The sequence below is a fragment of the Mobula hypostoma genome, chromosome 8, assembly GCF_963921235.1.
Source record: "Mobula hypostoma chromosome 8, sMobHyp1.1, whole genome shotgun sequence".
Lineage (NCBI taxonomy): Eukaryota > Metazoa > Chordata > Chondrichthyes > Myliobatiformes > Myliobatidae > Mobula > Mobula hypostoma.
In genome coordinates, this window is record NC_086104.1 from 47,133,550 (window position 1) to 47,154,095 (window position 20,546).

The 20,546-nt window shown below is 40.7% G+C and overlaps 1 protein-coding gene across 1 annotated transcript in view; it reads left to right on the forward strand.

Annotated features, from left to right (window-relative positions):
- The window catches only part of LOC134350106 (spermatogenesis-associated protein 7-like), a 60,324-nt gene that overhangs the window by 12,008 nt on the left and 27,770 nt on the right, over window positions 1–20,546 (forward strand). The window contains exons 2-3 of the mRNA XM_063055043.1: window positions 10,575–10,649; window positions 15,278–15,370. Coding sequence (XP_062911113.1) covers window positions 10,575–10,649; window positions 15,278–15,370 — 168 coding nt within the window. The remainder of the gene's footprint in view (window positions 1–10,574; window positions 10,650–15,277; window positions 15,371–20,546) is intronic.

Here is a 20,546-nt window from a genome sequence, read left to right on the forward strand (position 1 = left end):
CCAGTGCACTTCAAGTATTAATACAGCAGCCAGTTCTGTAATTATCTCATAAGATAGTGCATTTTATATTTTATTTTACACATGTACGTCTGATTGTGGTGAATAGGATTAGATATTGGCTTTGCAGGAGAAGCCAGGGAGTGGTAGTAGATGGTTTCCTCTCTAACTAGAGGCCTGTAACTAGTGGCTGCAGGGATTGGTTCCTGGGTCTGTTGTTGTTTATCATGCAGATCATTGATATCGATGACAATGCCATCACACCAAGACTGGGGGTGTAGTGGACAGCGTGGAAGGCTACCAAAGCTTGTAGCATGATCTGGACCAGATGGTATTTAATGCTGACATGTGTGAGTTGTTGCACTTTCAGAGGACAAGCCAGAGGAGGACTTGCATATGGTGAGGGATGTGGTAGAATAGTGGGATCTGGGAATACAGGTTCATAATTCCTTGAAAGCAGGATCACAAGTAGTTAGGATTGTAAAGAAAGCTCTTTGCAAATTAGCCTACACATTAACTTTCATAAATAAAAGTACTAAGTACAGGAGGTGGGATGTTATGTTGAAGCTGTATAAAACATTGATGAGGCCTAATTGGGAGTATTTTTTGCCATTTCAGTCACCTACCTGCAGGAAAGATGTCAATAAGATTAGAAATGTTCAGAGAAAATTTACAAGGATGTTGCCAGGACTTGAGGTCCTGAGGTATCGGGCAAGGCTGAATAGGTTAGGACTTCATCCTCCAGAGCATAGAAGGGAGAGAGGAGATTTGATGGAGATATACAAAATTATGAGGGGTACAGATATGGTAAATGCAAACAGGCATTTTCTGTTGAGGTTGGGTGAGACAAGAACTAGAGATCATGGATTAGGGATGAAAGGTGAAATGTTTAAGGGAGACACGAGGAGGAATTTTTTCACTCAGATGGTGATGGAGAGTGTGGAATGAGCTGCCAGTGGATGCTGGTTCGATTTCAACATTTGTGAGAACGTTGGATAGGTTAATGGATGGGAGGGATATGGAGGCCTATGGTCCGGGTGCAGATTGATGGGACTAGGGAGATTAACAGTTCAGCACAGACTAGATGGGCTGAAGAGCCTATTTCTGTGCTGTAGTATCCCGTGACTCTGTGACCCTATGAATGTTTTGTCAATATATTACACCATCAGTCCTTTGCATAAAGCAGCTACTTTTCCCATTCACAAATGTTTCATCTCCATCATAGAAAACCTACAGCCGAATACAAGCCCTTCGGCCCACAAAGCTGTGCCGAACATGTACTTATTTTAGAAATTACCTGGGGTTACACATTGCCCTCTATTTTTCTGAGCTCCATGTACCTATCCTGGAGTCTCTTAAAAGACCCTATCGTATCTGCCTCCTTCATCGTCACCAGCAGCCCATTCCATGCTCTCACCGCTCCCTGGGTAAAAAAAAACTTAGCCTTGACATCTCCTCTGTACCTACTTCCAAGCACCTTAAAACTGTGCCTTCTCGTGCTAGCCATTTCAGCCCTGGGAAAAAGCCTCTGACTACCCACACAATCAATGCCTGTCATCATCTTGTACACCTCTATCAGGTCACCTCTCATCCTCTGTCACTCCAAGGAAAAAAGGCCGAGTTCATTCAACCTATTCTCATAAGGCATGCTCCCCAATCCCCCAGGCAACATCATTGTAAATCTCCTCTGCACCCTTTCTTTGGTTTCCACATCCTTCCTGTAGTGAGGTGACCAGAACTGAGCACAGTACTCCAAATGGGGTCTGACCAGGATCCTATACAGCTGCAACATTACCTCTCTGCTCCTAAATTCAATCCCACGATTGATGAAGGCCAATGTACCGTATGCTTTCCTAACCACAGTCAACCTGCGCAGCAGCTTTGAGTGTCCTATGGACTCAGACCCAAGGATCTCTCTGATCTTCCACACTGCCAAGAGTCTTACCATTAATACTATATTCTGCCATCATATTTGACCTACCAAAATGAACCACCTCACAGTTACCTAGGTTAAACTCCATCTGCCACATCTCAGCCCAGTTTTGTACCCTATCAGTGTCCTGCTGTAACCTCTGGCAGCCCTTCACACTGTCCACAACACCTCCAACCTTTGTGTCATCAGCAAATTTACTAACCCATCCCTCCACTTCCTCATCCAGGTCATTTATAAAAATCACAAAGAGTAGGGGTCCCAGAACAGATCTCTGAGGCACACAACTGGTGACCGACCTCCATGCAGAATTTGACCTATCTACAGCCACTTTTTACCTTCTGTAGGCAAGCCAGTTCTGGATCCACAAAGCAATGTCTCCTTGGATCCCATGCCTCCTTACTTTCTCAGTAAGCTTTGCATGGGGTATCCTTCTGACAAAAGAGTCATGGAATAGAAAATGGAAATGAAACATGTGAAAGTGAACAAGAAAGTTTATTTCAAACATCAGATTAATCTCCAGTTGATTCAAATTTTGTTTTGGTATTCTCTTAATGTGATAATTTTGTATAGCATTTGGCAAGTTAGAGCAGCAATAAATAAAGAATGAAAAGAAAATAATGGTGTTTGAGTGTTGAGACACTATTGGCAAATAATTATTAGTGATCTCTGCTGAATGTTTCAAGAGATTTGTAAATGAATAGTGCATTAAAACAAAATGACAGAAATTTGCTGAAATTAAAGCAAATACTGAATGTTTTCTCCTCATCCAAATATGATGCTCTTCTAGACCTAGTATCTGTGGTTGTGGCTGCACAATTGTTGCTCACATTCTCCTTTTCCCTCTCCCTCTACTTCACACTGATTCTGTCTTCTCTCATAACTGATGCAGCTATTTTTAGCCTCAAACTGGGATTACACTGGTCTGCTAATTTTGTTCATTCTTGCTTGTGTTCTTTAAGTATATAGTGTGACCGCAAGTAACTTTTGCCATCTTAATGGTGAAACTACAAAATGTGCATGCCCCAATATCTGTCTCAATTCACTTTTGAGATCTGGGCATCGCTGGGAAAACCAAAATTCATTATCCATCACTAATTGCTGTTGAGAAGCTGGTGGTGAGTCATTTTCTTGGATCACTGCATGTGTTTATGGTGATTAGGGGTAAGTTCAAAGGAGACGTGTGGGGCAGGTTTCTTTATAGAGAGGGATGATGGTGGATGCGAATAGGGTATAGGTGTTTAGAAAGGCACATAAATGTTCAGGGAAAAGAAAGATACTTATTTATAGAGAATAGGCACAGAATAGGCCCTTTCAGCCCTTCGAGCTGTGCCGCAGAGCAACCCCCGATTTAACCCTAGCCTAATCATGTAACAATTTATAATGACCCATTAACTTACTAACTGGTAGTCTTTGGACTGTGAGAGAAAACTGGAGCACCTGGGCCAAAAAAACACACATTCCATGGGGGAGGCTAACGGACTACTTACAGATGATGTTGGAATTGAACTCTGAACACTGATGCTCTGAGTGGTGATAATGTCGCCCTAACCGCTACCGACTTGTGTACACAGAAGGGATTAGTTTAGTTAAGCTTTTAATCACTAGTTTAATTAGTTTGGCACAACCTGGTGAGCCGAAGAGCCCATTCCTATGCTTTACAATTTTATGTTCAATAAATGAAGAGTATTCCATCATTCTGCAGACTCATGCCTTCTAGATGGTGGATAGGCTTTAGAATATCAGGAAGTAAGTTGCATATCATTCAATATCCAGTCACTGACATACCCTTGTAAGACTTCTAGGGTATTGCTGGTGAAAAACTTAGTGATGGCAACGCTATTGAACCTCAAACATATGTGATTAGATTTGCTTATTTAGGAGATATTTATTGCCTAACAGATGATAACCCATGATTGTGGCTGAGTGATAATTGCCACATACTATCTCATGGCTGACTGTTGCCCAGGTCTTGCTGTCAGCAGGTGTGGGTTGCCTCATTTACTGAGGCATTGCAAATGGAATTGGATGTTGTTGTAAGCATCTCCTCTTCTGAACTTAATGATGTAAAGAAGGTCATTAATGAAGTGGCAGAGATGCCCTATGGAATTGCTACTTTTCCAGGACATTTTACTTTTAACAGATATAATCATCTTCCTTCATGGAAGATGTAACTTCGCCAAACTAGAATGTTTTCCATTGACTTCAGTTTTATCAGGTCACATAGTTCCACACTTAGTCAAATGGTGCCTTGAGGTCAAAGCGGTTACTCCGTCCTCACCCCGGAATCTGTTTCTTTGTTTAGTGGACAAAGGATGCATTAATGTCAGGAGAAACTCAGATTGGCCCTGATGAAACCCAAATTTGGTATTGATAAGAAAATGTTGCCTAACAACACTGTCAATGACAGCTTCCATCACTGTACTGAAGAATGAGAACAATAAACCAGACTTGTCCTCCTTTGAAAATGACAGTTTTCTGCATTGTTAGGTGAACATCAGTTTTGTAATTGTGCTGGAACAGAATTATCAAGGCACAGCTAGTTCTTGAATACAGATTTTCAATATCAAGCCGAAATGGTTGATCCTGTAGTTTTTGGTTGTTTCTTGTCATCATTTGAATTGGTTGGACACTGGCTTGTGAAGGAAGCAATATTGAGAGTAAACCAAAATGGAACATCTATTCAGAACTTTGTGAACACTTTAGACTTGTCTTTAGCACTCACACACTGGGCCCATGATTGTTGAGAACGGGAATGTTCTTGGAGCCTTCTTTTCCCATTAACTATTTAATTGTGCATTGCAATGTTCCAGAGTTGATCCGATCCATTGACTGATTTCATTCAGGTCTTGTTGTATGTTTAGTATTAACAGCCCGCCCTGGGGATAGACTGGGTGTATGGGGAGAAGGAACAGGGCTTGAAATTCCAGCATCTGCAGATTTCCTCGTGTTTGCATTGTTTTGCTGTTGTTGCTTTGTTGCTTGTCTGTGTTCTGTTTTGTTGTGCTTTGTGTTGTTCTGCTGAGCATCATGGGCATACTATTTTGGTACAGGAATGTGTGGCAATACTCGAGGACTGTCCCGAGCACACCTTCAGGTGTGGTGGTTGTTAAAACAAACAATGCATTTCACTGTATGTTTTAATGTACACATAATAAGCTTGAATCTTGAAGCCGTTCTGTGTTGCAGCTTTACCTGGCTGGATCCTCGTCATTTTCAGGTGTGCCTGCTGCTACTCCCAGCATGCCTTTCCGTACTCCTCGTTAAACTAAAGTTGATACCTAGCAGGACAGTACTATGAGAATGAGGGAAATGCCAGGTTATCAGCTCGTAGATTGAGGTATGCTCCATTTCTGCTGCAGCTGACCATGCACAGGGCTACTTTGATGACCAGGTTTGAGCTAGCAGATCTATTCTGAATCTGTCTCATTTAGCATAGCTGTAATCTTAGATAACAGAATGGAAGTGTCTTTGATATGAAGACAGAACTTTGTCTTCACAAGAGATATGTGGTGGTCACTTTTACCAAGGTTGGCATGGTTATATACAAGTACTAGTCAAAGGCATTCAACAGTAGATGCCATCATTTTGAAAGGTGCAACATAATGACTGGTTGTTACTAGGGGTTGCCAACTGTCCCGTATTAGCCGGGACATCCCATATATTGGGCTAAATTGGTTTGTCCCGTACGGGACTGCCCTTGTCCCGTATTTCTCCCGCTAAGGTAGAGCATTCCTATGAAACCTTTCATGCCGAAATGGTGTAAAGCGAAGAAGCAATTACCATTACTTTATATGGGAAAAATTTTTGGGCGTTCCCAGACCCAAAAAAAACCTACCAGTTCATACCAAAGCACACATAAAACCTAAAATAACACTAACATATAGTAAAAGCAGGAATGATATGATAAATACACAGCCTATATAAAGTAGAAATAATGTATGTACAGTATAGTTTCACTGAACAGAATCGCCAAAACCAATTTGTAGAAAATAAAATCAGCACGTACATGCAGGCACACGTCACGCATGCGCACACAGGTGCCCGTGCAAGGCTTCATGGTCATGGTTGTCTTTCTCGGGATAAACACAAGTGTCCCGTATTTGACTGCTACTTTTGTCCCTTATTTGGGAGTGAGAAAGTTGGCAACCCTAGTTGTTACTCATGCAGTGGGATATAAAGCATGGAATATTGTGAATTAAATATTCGACTTGCTTCCTCAAAAAAATCATGTTTTTGAAAGGAATGCCAAATATTGATAGAAGTAAGTTACTATAGTTATAATACTTGTCCATGTATTTTCTGCAGGCCATTAGACAATTGTAGAAAAATAAAACAAAATGTCAACTTTTGAAGGCCACAGACAGTTAAATTTATAGTATGGATTTGTAAATCTTTCTGCTAGTAGTCCCTCATCTTTTATTACATTTTTATTTTGTCAATTTTAAAACTCTGAGGAACAGGTATGCACTGAATTCCTGGCCCAGCTATTCATCCATTCATTGATGTGGCAGTGAATTTAATCAGCACTGCTTGCAGTCCTAATTTTATTAACTTTATTTTTAAGCGTATGATCCTGATATCAAGGTCTTAATCACCTTTGGCATTGTCCCTTTATTAATTTGTATGACAGCTGTTGGTCACACTATTGCTCAACATGTATGTTTGATTTTTGAGTATTTGTTTAGGCTCGGTATTGGGACCACAGCTGTTTACGATTTATGTCAATGATTTAGAGGAAGGCATTGTGAATAACCTCAGCAAGTCTGCTGATGATACTAAGCTGGGTGGCAGTGTGACATGTGATGAGGATGTTAGGAGAATTCAAGGTGACTTGGATAGGCTGGGTGAGTGGGCAGAAACTTGGCAGATGGCGTTTAATGTGAATAAGTGTGAGGTTATTCAGTTTGGGAGCAAGAACAGGAAGGCAGATTATTATCTGAACGGTGTGGAGTTAGGTAAGGGAGAAATACAAAGAGATCTAGGAGTACTTGTTCATCAGTCTCTGAAGGTGAATGAGCAAGTGCAGCAGGCAGTGAAGAAGGCTAATGGAATGTTGGCCTTTATTACAAAGGGAATTGAGTACAAGAGCAAGGAAATCCTTTTGCATTTGTACAGGGCCCTGATGAGACCACACCTGGAGTATTGTGTGCAGTTTTGGTCTCCAGGGTTAAGGAAGGACATCCTGGCTGTGGAGGAGGTGCAGCGTAGGTTCACTAGGTTAATTCCTGGGATGTCCGGACCATCTTACGCAGAGAGGTTAGAGAGACTGGGCTTGTATATGCTGGAATTAAGAAGATTGAGAGGGGGGATCTGATTGAGACATATAAGATTATTAAGGGATTGGACAAGATAGAGGCAGGAAATATGTTCCAGATGCTGGGAGAGTCCAGTACCAGAGGGTATGGTTTAAGAATAAGGGGTAGATCATTTAGGACAGAGTTGAGGAGGAACTTCTTCTCCCAGAGAGTTGTGGAGGTGTGGAACGCACTGCCTCAGAAGGCAGTGGAGGCCAATTCTCTGGATGCTTTCAAGAAGGAGCTAGATAGGTATCTTGTGGATAGGGGAATCAAGGGTTATGGTGACAAGGCAGGAACCGGGTATTGATAGTAGATGATCAGCCATGATCTCAGAATGGCGGTGCAGGCTCGAAGGGCCGAATGGTCTACTTCTGCACCTATTGTTTATTGTCTATTAACAATGAGTGTTAAATTGATTTGGCTTCATGAAACATTATGAACTAAGCACTGTGCTTGATAATGTTATTGAACTTCACAATAGTGATAGAGTAATTCCATAATGTTTCTCCTGATTTGATTGTTAGCCAAAACATCAATAAAAAAGATGGCGAAATCAAACATAGTCTCTTGAAATTATTCAGAATTCAGAATAATAATGCTTTTGAAACAGTTGAATAATTAATTGAAAAAGAAAGCTGACCCATATTTACATATTTATTATTAACACAACATTTCAACTAATTTCTGTCAACCCGTTTTAAAAATAGATTTTCAAAGTGTTAGTCATTGAACTGAAGAACATTGGGGGTAATTATAGAACTCTACAGCACAGGAGATGGCCATTTGACATCAAGGACATGCAGGCTCTTTGAAAGAGATTTCTAATTTGCTCCACCACCTGTTATTTCTTGCATTACGATTTCTTTAAAAATTATATTTCTGCTTCTCTTTAGTAAGTTCATTTTCTATATATTCAGTTTGCATTTTGAAAATCTTAACAAGTTGTGTATAAAAACAAATTCATTTACCCTCTTTGTCGAATACCTTAAATGTATATCTTGTTACAGATGCTAAGTTGTTTAAGAATGACTTATTAGAATATCTCGCAGTTTTCTAAGCAATTAACAATGCTTGTGACACTGTCCAAAACCATGACCCTTGCAGTACAAAGAGCACTGCATCTTTCATTTGTGTTGCCATGTGAGCCATATTATTTCTTTTCAAATTCTATTTCACATGTTGTCATATCCTGCATGTTATTGCATTTTCCATTTGTCAGCAACTGGTGCTAACCTGATTGAGAACACCTATCAGAGGTGAATGAACTCACTACTGCCTAATGGCTAGCAATACCTTCAGAGAGAGTGTTTGTGCCAGGTCTTTCTGTATAAAGAATAACTCATAATGTAATATTATGTTAACACCAGCTGGATTGAGGTTGGGGGAGGGTTATTGGACCTTCTAAACTGCCCAAAAGTCATAGAGGCTTTGGAGCTGACAAGTTGAATTGTCAAGACTTTCTTAATAATCAATTAGGAAAAAATTAAATACATTATTCGCATAAATCTATCCTTATCAGTACCTTCCTTACCTCTACATTTGATTATTCCCACCTTTCTTAACCAATCTCCTGCTTTCAGCTCTCTATTAACTTATCCAAGTTTCAACTTCCACATCTTAATCTTCACCTATTCTCAACCACCTATGCACTCACCAGATTATGTTGGTTCTTTAAGATTATATTATAATAATTTTCACATGTCTCCATGATTTTATTGCCCCCTATATTTGTAAGCCCTAAATCACTCAAATGCTTTTGTGCACCTTCAGTTTTGATCCCTTGGTGCCCTGATTGTAATCACTATAACTTTAATAGCTGTACCTTAAATTTCCTGGGTTTTTAAGCTCTTTCCTTCCTTAAATCTATCTGACTTGGTGTGACTTGAAGTTTGATATCTCTTCATGTGAACTAATGTCAAATTTTCTTTGAATGTGCCCTTATAAAAATGTATTAGAATGATTTATTTTCTTTCAAAGTACTATATAAATACAAAATGTTTATATATTGTGACAAAATGTTATATATTGGGGGGATATTCATTTCTAGATTTCATCATTTTATTGGTATAGCGATAATCGGGGCAGAACGTATTTATTTAGAGACATAACACAGATGGGCCCTTCTGGCCCTTCAAACCAACCAATTTAACTCCAGCATAATCATGAGGCAATTCATAATGTCCAATTAACCTACTAACCAATACCTCTTTGGCTGGGGAAGAAACTGTAGCACCCAGAGGAAACCCACATGTTCACAGGGAGGATGTACAGACTCCCTACAGATGACATCAGAATTGAACTCTGAGCTGTAATAGCATCATGCTAACCACTACGCTATGTGAACTGTGGTGATCTTGAAGATGTTGTGGACAGTTCCATATCTCACAAGGTCTCAGAAGCTGAAATTGTTGATGTGTTTTCCTTGAAGAGGAGGAGACAAAGAAATGACCTCATAAAGATTTATAAAATCATGAAGGGCATAGATAAGGTGGATAGTCACAGGCTTTTTCCTCAAGGTAGTAGTCTGAAACTAGAAGTTTAATAAGAGAATGGAAAGATTAAAATGTGATATGAAGAGAGCTTTTTTATAAGGGTGATTGGCATCTGGAATGACTGCCAAAGGAAATGGTAGAGTGTATAATTACAACACTTAAAGGACATTTGGATAGGTACTTGGATTGTACCAATCTTTTTTTATGCCATGGACTAATACCATTAAGCAAGGGGTTTGTGGATATGGGCCAAATGCAGATAAATTAGACGAGCTCAGTTAGGCATCTTGGTTGGCAAGGATGAGTCACTATGACTCCTTGCTGGAGTGTACGTGTACTATTCCATGCACTTCCAGCACAGAGTATTTTATTCACAGAAAAGTCATCACTAGAAGGATCACAGAATCTTTATCCTAGTATTGTCAATATATTGTTATTGCATCAGAAAAGTTGCTTTGACAATAGAGAGTTTCTGATGAAGAAAATGGTTTTGAAGCCATAACATTGCCAAATGTAGTGAAATTTTTACTGATAACTTCATTGCCACAGAAAAGTGTCAGATAAATGACATGAAATGGATAAATCAAAGGAATATTTGTTGTCCATAATTAATCAATTAAAGCTTTGCATTCTTATGACAGACTTCATCCTGTGTTCTCTATTGGAAGAACTCTTTATTCCCAAAAGATGATGAGATGCTTCAGGTAACTTGACAGCTCAAGAATTTCCAATGTGAGGAATCCTGCTAATGACTCATGAGTGATTTTAGCAGATGCTGGAAGTGCTTAGCTTGAATGTAATGATGTTGCTTGGCACAGCTTGTACTTAATCGTCATTGCTTTCTCTACTCCTTAGGAATACAATTAGCCATGATCCCGAAGTATTCCCTGATGGGTCCTTGCAAGGGACACATGTGCACAAAGAGCAGCCGTAAGTATCTAAGTAAATTATTTACAAGATATAAAGCTTGATTTAGTAATGGGACCAGAAAACTAAGTTTACACATAGGTAGTTTACCTTTCTATAGGCCTTGTATGTCTATATTTACATAAATCAGAAATGTAATTCATCCTTGTTATGCTTGTGTTGTGTGGAGTGATTTTTTTTTAGCCGTTTCTGCCGCTAACCAACAATCAACAAAATAGTAAGTAACAATAGGGAAAAATCTGCTGGAGGAACACATCCCAAAACATTGACAACACCTTTCTCACTTACGGATGATGCTTGTTTTGCTGAGCTCCTCCTGCACTTTATCTTCTTTTCAGATTCCAGCCTTGCAGCCTCTTGTGTATCTAGGAAGTAGTATATACTATTAAGCTAGATGTGGAACAAAAAGATGCCCTTTACCTGGCTCGAGCATTTCAGAGGCTCCCACCAACCATAATTAACTTCATTTCATGTTCTCCTCACTCTTCATCACTCCACTGATTTACTCAAGGGCAGCTGCCAAGAAAGCAATTGACCTGAAATTCACACTCTGGAGCATTTGCAAGACATACTATTCCTTTCCCCTGTGGATTACCTGTTCTGCCAACTTCTCTAAATCCCTCTCAGTGGATCCTGGAGTACACTGACTCCTCTCTCCTACCACTGCTGCAGCCATTCACAGAGCACTGCTGTGTATATGATGCAGTTGTGCTGCGTCACCAAGATGACAGAACACAGAACATAGAACAGTACAACACAGGAACAGGACCTTCAGCCCATAATGTTGTGCCAAACTAGTTAAATTAATAATCAAATGCCCAGCTAAACTAATCCCATCTTCCTTCACAATGTCCATATTCTTCCATTTGCTTCAGATTCATGTACCTATCTAAACATCTCTTAAAATGTGTCTAATGTATCTGCCTCTACCACCACTCTAGGTAGCATTCCACCCACCACTCTATATGTTTTAAAAAAAACACACACCTGCTCTTCACATCTCCTTTGAAATTATCCCCTCTCACCTTAAATCCTATCGTATTAGACATTTCAACCCTGGGAAAAAGATAATGTCTGTCTACTCTATCTATGCTCTTCATAATCTTATAAACCTCTATCAGATCGCGCCTCAGCCTCTGCTGATCCAGAGAATACAATGCAAGTTAGTCCCACCTCTTGTTACAGCACATGCCCTCTAATTCAACAGCATCCCCCTTCTGCACTCTTTCCAAAGTGTCAACATCCTTCCTACAGTGGGGCAGCCAGGAATGCATGCAATACTCCAGAAACTGCCTAATTGAAGTTTTATAAAGCTGCAGCATAATGTCCTGACTACTGAAATCAATGCCTTGAAAAATAAAGTCCAGCAGGCCAAATGCATCTTTACCACCCTACCAACCTGTGCAACCACTTTCAGGGAGCTATGAACTTGCACGTCAAGATTCCTCTGCTCATCAACACTATTGAGAGGCTTGTGCTTAACAGTGTACTGTCTCTTTACATTTGACCTACCAAGGTGCAACACTTCACATTTAGCCAGATTAAACTCCATCTGCCATTTTTCTGCCCATATCTGCAACTGATCTTTGCTGTGTTCTTTGCTAATCATCTACACTGGCCACAACATCACCAATCTAAATATCATCTTCATACTTATTTTTCATCCAGGTTATTTATATACATCACAAACAGCAGAGGTCCCAGAACAGATCCCTGCGGAACATCACAAATCACAGAGCTCCAGCTAGCATAAGTCTCTTCTACCATTACCCTCTGCTGTATATGGGCAAGCCAGTTGTTAATCCAAATGAAAAATTCACCATGGATCCCATGCAACTTAATGTCCTGGAGAAACACACAGAAATACAGGAGGGACTCAGCGGATCAGGAAGCATCTATGGAAAAGAATAAACAGCTGACATTTATGTACAATGACGATTCCATTCCCTTTGCTCAGTTCCTTTGTCTCCATCGCATCTGTTCCCAGCCTGAGGCTTTCTTTCCAGGATATCAGTCATCCTCCTCCTTTAAAGAATGGGATTTCCCTTTCTTCACCATTGATACTGCCCTCTGTCGTATCACCTCCATTTCCCAGACATCTAGACTCATCCCATCAACTGCATGAGCCTCCACATCTAACACATCATTCTCCACAACTTCTGCCATCTTCATCAGGATCCTACCACAATCACATCTTTAACTCCCCACCACCCCACTCTCTGCTTTCTGCAGGGATACTTCCTCCGTGACTCCTGTGTATATTTCTCCCTCCACATTAATCTTCCTCCTGGCACATATCCCTGCAAGTGATAGAAATGCTATGTTTGTCCATTCACCTCCTCCCTTACCTTCATTCAAGGCCCCCAATAGTACTCCAGGTGAGGCATCACTTCACCTGTGAGTCTTTGGGGCCATCTATTGTATCCAGCGCTCCCAATGCGGCCTCCTCTACACTGATGAAACTTGATGTAAATTGGGAGACCGCTTTGTTGAGCACCTCCACTCCATTCACCTAAAGTTTAATTTCCCAGTGGCCAACAGGTTCAATTGCTATTCCCATTCCTATTCCGATGTATCAGTCCATAGCCTCCACTTCTGCCGTGATGAGGCCACTCTCAGATTAGAGGATCACATTCTATCTAGGTAACTCCAACCGATGACATGAACATCGATTTCTCCTTCTGGTATTTTTTTTTATCTCCATTCCTCCTCCTCCTCCTCCTATTCCCCATTCTGGCCTCTTACCTCTTCTATTCACCTGCCTATCACCTTCTCCTGGTGCAACTCTTTCTTCCCTTTCTCCCATGGTTCACTCTCCTCTTCTTTCAGATTCCTTCTCCAGCCACCTGGCTTCACCTATCACCTTCTATCTAGTGCTTCTTTCCCTCCTCCCAACTCTTTATTTTGTTGTCTTCCCCCTTCCCTTCCAGTCCTGAAGAAGTGTCTCAGCTGTAACATCAAATATTTATTAATTTCCATAGGAGCTGCCTGACCAGCTGAGTTCCTCCAGCATTTTGAGAGCATTGGTCTAGATTTCCAGCATCTTCAAAATCTCTTTTGTGTTTAATCTTCTGTATTAGCCTCCCATGAGGGACCTTGTCAAGTGCCTTCCTAAAACCTATGTCAGCCACATCCGCAGGTCTATCTTCATTAAGCACCTTTGTCAAAAAACTCAAATCAAGTTAGTGAGGCATGACTTGCCCCACACAAAGCTGTGCTGGCTCTACCTAGTTATGCCATGGTCTTCCAAATGCTCATAAATCCTAAACCTAAGAATTACCTCCAGTAACTGATCTCCCTATCCTCCATGTCCTTCTCTTCGTAAATACTGATGTAAAGTACTCATTAAGGACCTCACCCACATCTTCTGCATGAAGCAAATTCCCCCCCCCCCCCACAACAATCCCTGAGTGGTCCTACCCTCTCTCTAGTTATCCTCTTGCTCTTGATGTACGATGCACTGTAATGTCATGAACTGTATGTTCTTAATAGGTATTTTTCTATTGAGACTCTAATTTTGAAGTTTTGATTTGCTTTACGTTCACTCCAAGAATTCCTTAAATGGAGGCAATCAGTTACAGAAGGAATTTTATTTATCGACTGATATTTACAAATTTTTCAAGCTATGTGGAGTTTTATGGAGATAAAGGGAGCTTAATTCAGAAATCAGATGTGTAAAGGGGGTTTGGATTCTAAGTGCAGAATTCCCTGCAGCAGGATTCCCTAAAGGTTAACTTGTAGGTTGAGTAGGTAGTAAGGAAGATAAATGCAATGTTAGCATTCATTTCAAGAGAAGTAGAATATAAAAGCAAGGATGTAATGTTGAGTCTTTATAAAGCATTGGTCACATGATATTTGGAGAATTGTGAGCAGTTTTGGGCCCTATGTCTCAGGAAGGAAGTGTTGGCATTGGAGAGGGTCCAAAGGAGGTTAAGAAGAATGATACCCAGAATGAAAGGAGCACTTAATGGCTCTGGACCTGTACGCAAGGAAGTTTAGAAGAGTTGGGGTTGGTGGGGTGGGGGGAATCTCATGGAAACCTACCAAATATTGAAAGTCCAGAATAATGTGAACATGGAGAGGATGTTCTCAAGAGTGAGGGAGTCTGGGACCAGAAGCTCAGAATAGAAGGAGGTCCTTTCAGATCAGAGATGAGGAGAGGAATGTCTTTATCCAGAGGGTGGTGAATCTGTGGATTCATTGCCACGGACAGCTTTGGAGGCCAAGTCTTTGCATAGTTAAAGCAGAGATTGACATGTTTATTGATTAGTAAGGACATCAAAGATTATAAGGAGAAAGCAGTAGATTGGGGCTGAGCGGGAAAATAAATGGCCCATGATTGAATTGTGGAGCAGAATTAATGGGCCGAATGTCCTAATTCTGCTCCTATGTTTATGGAATTATCTCCAGAGGGAGTTGATTTTGTTAGTTCATAGATTTTTCCATTTTGGTGAAAAATTAATTGATATTTATTTCTTTGCATTCTGTCCACATCATCAGCAGTGAAATAAGAGCTTACTGAACTAAAAAGAAAATAAGAGTTTGCTTTAACTTTTGTGCAACACAGGTAGATCACTTTCAAAGAGTGAGTTTCAACTGTTGGATATTCAACAATTCTGGTTTACTTCCAGCACTTTGTTTGGGATCATCTTGCAAATTGTCCACCCAGTTTATCATCCAAGATCATATGGCAATACATTTCAACAACCTTCTTTCAACCAAAGGTAACCTATATTAAATATATTTCACCTTGTTGTTGAAAATGTCATACAATAAATAAAGCACAATTTTATGGCATAGCAAAGTTGTATTTTTAATCTTGCCAATACCGTGTACTGGTCATTTCAGAGAGAGTAAGTCTGAAATTTTTAAAAACATTAAAATGAGTTGCTGACATAAAGACATATTAACAAGAAAATAGGAGCAGAGGTGAAAATGAGCTGTCATTTTTAATGAATCATTTTATTTCACCGCACAGGAGATCATTCAACATCCCTGGACCAATTTTCAAAACCTTCAACTTAATTTTAGTTCTTTCTTTCTTACTGACATGTCTTTATTTCCTTTTTAATAAACATTATGTATTTACAAGAGGTTGCCAATTCTATGATGAATACTTACAACCACAAGTCATTCAGGTGTGATATACATGTAATTCTCACCAATTGCTTTAATGAGTATATTCTGATAGTCCTCAAAATGGATGACCTCAGAACAAAGAATCTACTTGATTGACACAAATAATAAAAAAAATGGTCTATCCACCAACAGTGTGCTATGACTACAGAGCTTACCAACTGCAATTTATTGCAGCAGCTTGCTGAGATTTTGGAAGCATATGCCAAATCCAGGGAGGACAAATGCAAGAAGCAGAATCAAAAAGAGCATCGTCATCTGCAGGATCACAACAGGCTGTGCACCACAATGAGGTAGGAACATATCTCCATCCATCCATCCATCCCTCTATATTGAAACTCTAAAGCATTCAAACAACATTTTGGGGTACCTAATACAGCAGTCATCCCAAGAAGATTCCCACCAATCCCTCTAAATTGAAATTCTACAACTCTCAAACCACATTCTGGGGGTACCTAACACTGCAGTTTTTCCAGAAGGTTCTCAAGAACAATTAAGCATGGCCAGTGAATATTGGCTGACCAGCAATATCCATGCCTTTTAAATGAGTTTTTTAAAACTCAGTTTCAACAATGTAATTTCCATTATAAGTAATGGTACCATAAGTTAGGAATTATTTTTGAGTTTCATAACAGATGTCATCAAGCGCAATGTTCCCAGGGAGGCTTCTGATATTCCCCTTTGGAACTGCTACAGCTGAAATGTGCCATTATGTAAAGTGCTCTAAGTAACAACATTTCAAATCATTTAAAAGAAAAAAGACCTTCAGAATTGACAGATGAGGGAATCTAGATCAACCAGGGAGTGAATGCAGCAGTTGAAGGCGCAGCGGAGTTCTCATTGTCTCAGAAAACATGGCTGCTGGGGAGGGCTCCAGGTAAAACTGAAACACAGGGATCTAAAACCACCTCTCTTTACCATCCTCCTGGCTAATGAAATTTGTGGAAAATAAATTTGAAGACCTCATCAGAACAAGACTGCAATATCAGAAGTAATGCGTATTCTGCTTTACAGGCACATCCCCAGCACTCTGAACATAGCATTCCATCACAAAGACTGGGTGACAGCATCAGGTAAAAGCATAAATGATGGTGTTGGCTTCATGATGTGGCAGTCTGTCTGGTTGATCTGGATCATCTGATAGACAACTGTCATCTGTTCTGAGTTCTCTGTTATCATCCTGGTAGTGATGTATATTCCACCCCTGGCAAATGTCGAGCTGGCATTGGAGGAGCTGAGCACTATAAACAACAGTCACCCTGATGACTTCCCAAATATTGTGGGGAACCTCAACCAGGCCAACTTGACAAGCTCTGAGAAACTACCACCCAGAATTTCACCTACGGAACCAAAGGATCCAACACACTTGATCATTATTACGTCAGCATCAAAAATGCTCACCTTGCCATTCTGCTCCTGCAGATTGGCAAATCCAATCACCTGGCTGCACTTCTACTCCAAGTATATAAGCAGCACTAGTGGTGAGGGCTGCAAAGGTATGGTCAAGTGAAATAGACAAGCATTTAAAGGAGCACTTTGTATTGGTTGTCTGGATCGTATCGAGAATCTGAATGAATAAGCCATGGCTATCACTGACATCATCAAGACTGGTGTGGATGAGTGCATGGCTTCAAAAACATACTGAATCTTCCCAAACCTGAAGTCCTGAATGAACCAGGAGATTTGCCATCTGCTGAGACCTAGATCTGAGGCATTCAAGACCGGCAATTCAGAATCCAAGAAGAAGTCCAGGTATGATCTATAGAAGGCAATGGTGGGAACGAAAAGGCAATTCCAGGTGAAATTCGAAACACAATTGGATGCACGACTGCTGTAACAGGATTTCGTACAAGGCAAAATGTAACAGCACAAACGGCAGTGATGCTTCACTCCCCAAGGAGCTCAGTGCCTCCTATGCATACTTTGGAATGGATAATAATACTGCATCAAAGTGAATGTCACAACATTAGGCAACTCCGTGATTCTGTCTCAGAGGGCAATGTCAGAACATCCTTAGAGAGAGTAAACACTCGCAAGGCGTCAGCCCCAGCAGTGTACCTGGCTAGGTACTCAAAACCACTGAGCTGGCTGAAGTGTTTAAGGAGACTGCCAGTCTCTCACTGCTGTGGCCTGAGGTTCCCACATGCTCCAAAAGGGCAGCAATCATGCAGCTGACCAAGAAGAGCAGGATGAGCTGATCCAATGAATATAAGGCCATAAGACCATAAGATATAGGAGCAGAATTAGGCCACTCAACCCATCAAGTATACACCACCATTTCATCACGGCTGATCCAATTTTCCTCTTAGCCCCAGTCTCCTGCCTTCTCCCCGTATCCTTTTGTGCCCTGATCAGTCAAGAATCTATCAACCTCTGCCTTAAATATACATATAGACTTGGACTCCACAGCTGCCTGTGGCAACAAATTCCATAGATTCACCACTCTGTGGTGAAAGAAATTCTTCCTCATCTCCATTCGAAAAGGATGATCCTCTATCCTGAGGGTATGTCCTCTGGTCTTAGACTCTCCCACCAAAGGAAAAATATTGTCCACATCCACTCTATCAAGCCCTTTCACCATTCAATAGGTTTCAGAGAGATCACCTCTCATTCTTCTGAATTCCAGTGAATAAAGGTCCAGAGCTATCAAATGTTCTTCATATGTTAAAATCTGGAATAATTGTTGTGAACCTCCTTTGAACCTTCTCTAGTTTCAACATATCCTTTCCAAGATAAGGGTCCCAAAACTGCTCACAATACTCCTAGTGAGGCCAAACCAGTGGTTTTTAGTCTCAGCATTACTCCTTGCTTTTATATTCTAGTCCTCTTGAGATGAATGCTAACATTACATTTGCCGCCTTTATCACAGGTTCAACCTGTAAATTAACCTTCAGGGAATCCTGCAAAAGGTCTCCCAAGGAGTCTCGCAAAGTCCCTTTGCACCTCAGCTTTTCTTATATTTTCTCTCCGTTTAGAAAATAGTCAACCCTTTAATTTCTTCTACCGAAGTGCATGACCATACACTTCCAGACAGTGTATTCCATCTGCCACTTCTCTGCCCATTCTCCTAATCCATCATAGTCCTTCTGTAACCTCTCTACTTCCTCAAAACTACCTGCCCTTCCACCTATCTTCATATCGTCTGCAAACTTTGCAACAAAGCCGTTGATTCCCTCATCCACGTCATTAACACATAATGTAAAAAGAATCAGTAACAACACACACCCCTGTGGAAAACCAGTAGTCTCTGGAAACCAGTCAAAAAAGGCTTCCTTTGTTCCCACTCTTTGCCTCGTGCCAATTAGCCATTGCTTTATCCATGCTAGTATCTTTCTTGTAGTAATACGGTGGGCTCGTAGCTTGTTAAGCAATCTCATGTGTGGCACCTTGTCAAAGGCCTTCTGAAAATCCAAGTTGACAATATCAACCAATTCTCATTTGTCTATCTTGCTTGTTATTTTTTAAAAGAGTTCCAACAGATTTAACAGGCAAGATTATCCCTTGAGGAAACCGTGCTGACTACGGTCTGTTTTATCATGTCCTTAATAATCAACTCCCAACATCTTCCCAACCACTGAGGTCAGACTAACTGGCCTATAATTTCTTCTGCCGCTCTCCCTTCTTGAAGAGTGGAGTGACGTTTGCCATTTTCCAGTCTTCTGGAACCATTCCAGAATATAGTGATTCTTGAAAGATCATTACTAATGCCTCCACGATCTCTTCAGCCACCTCTTTCAGATTCCTGGGGTGTACACCATCTGGTCCAGGTGGCTTATCTACTTTCAGCCTTTCAGTTTCCTAAGAACATTCTCCTGAGTAATGGTAACTTCACACACTTCATGACCCCTGACATCTGGAATTTCCACCATACTGCTAGTGTCTACCACAGTGAAGGCTAATACAAAATACTTATTCAGTCTGTCTGCCATTTCCTTGTCCCCCGTTACTGCTCCAGCATTGTTTACCAGCAGCCTGATATCTAATCCCAAACAAGGGAAAATCTGCAGATGCTGGAAATCCAAGCCACACACACAAAATGGTGAAGGAACTCTGCCAGCCAGGCGGCGTCTATGGAAAAGAGCACAGTCGATGTTTCAGGCCGGTCCTGCTCAAGGGTCTCAGCCCAAAACGTCAACTGTATTCTTTCTCATAGATGCTGCCTGGCCTGCTGATTTCCTCCAGTATTTTGTGTGTGTTGTTAGTCTGATATCCACCTCTCTTCTACAATTTATTTATCTGAAGAAACTTCTAGTATCCTCTTAATATGATTGGCAAGCTTTCAATATAAATTAGTAGTACTCACATCTACTTGTGATGGAAGTACTTTGAGAGGTTGGTAATAGCTAGAATTAATTCCTGACTGAGCAAGGACCTGAACCCACTTCAATTTGCCTACAACAGGTTTATAGCAGATGCAATCTCATTGGTTTACCTCTTTGCTTTGAAGAACCTGGACAATCAAGCATATGTCTGACTGCTGTTTATCAAATTATAGCTTGGCATTCAATACCATCATTCCTCCTGTTTTAATCACTAATCTTCTAAATGTAATCCTCGGTACCTGTCTCTGCAACCCTGATGTTCTCTTTGGGACACCACAGTCAGTGCTGATCAGTGATAATTTCTCTTCCTCGCTGACAATCAATACCAGCACACCTCAAGGATGCATGCTTAGTCCACTGCTCTCCTGCCTCTCTATACTCTTGACCATGTGGCTAAGCACAGCTCAAATGCCATTTATAAATTCTCCAATAGCATTGCTGT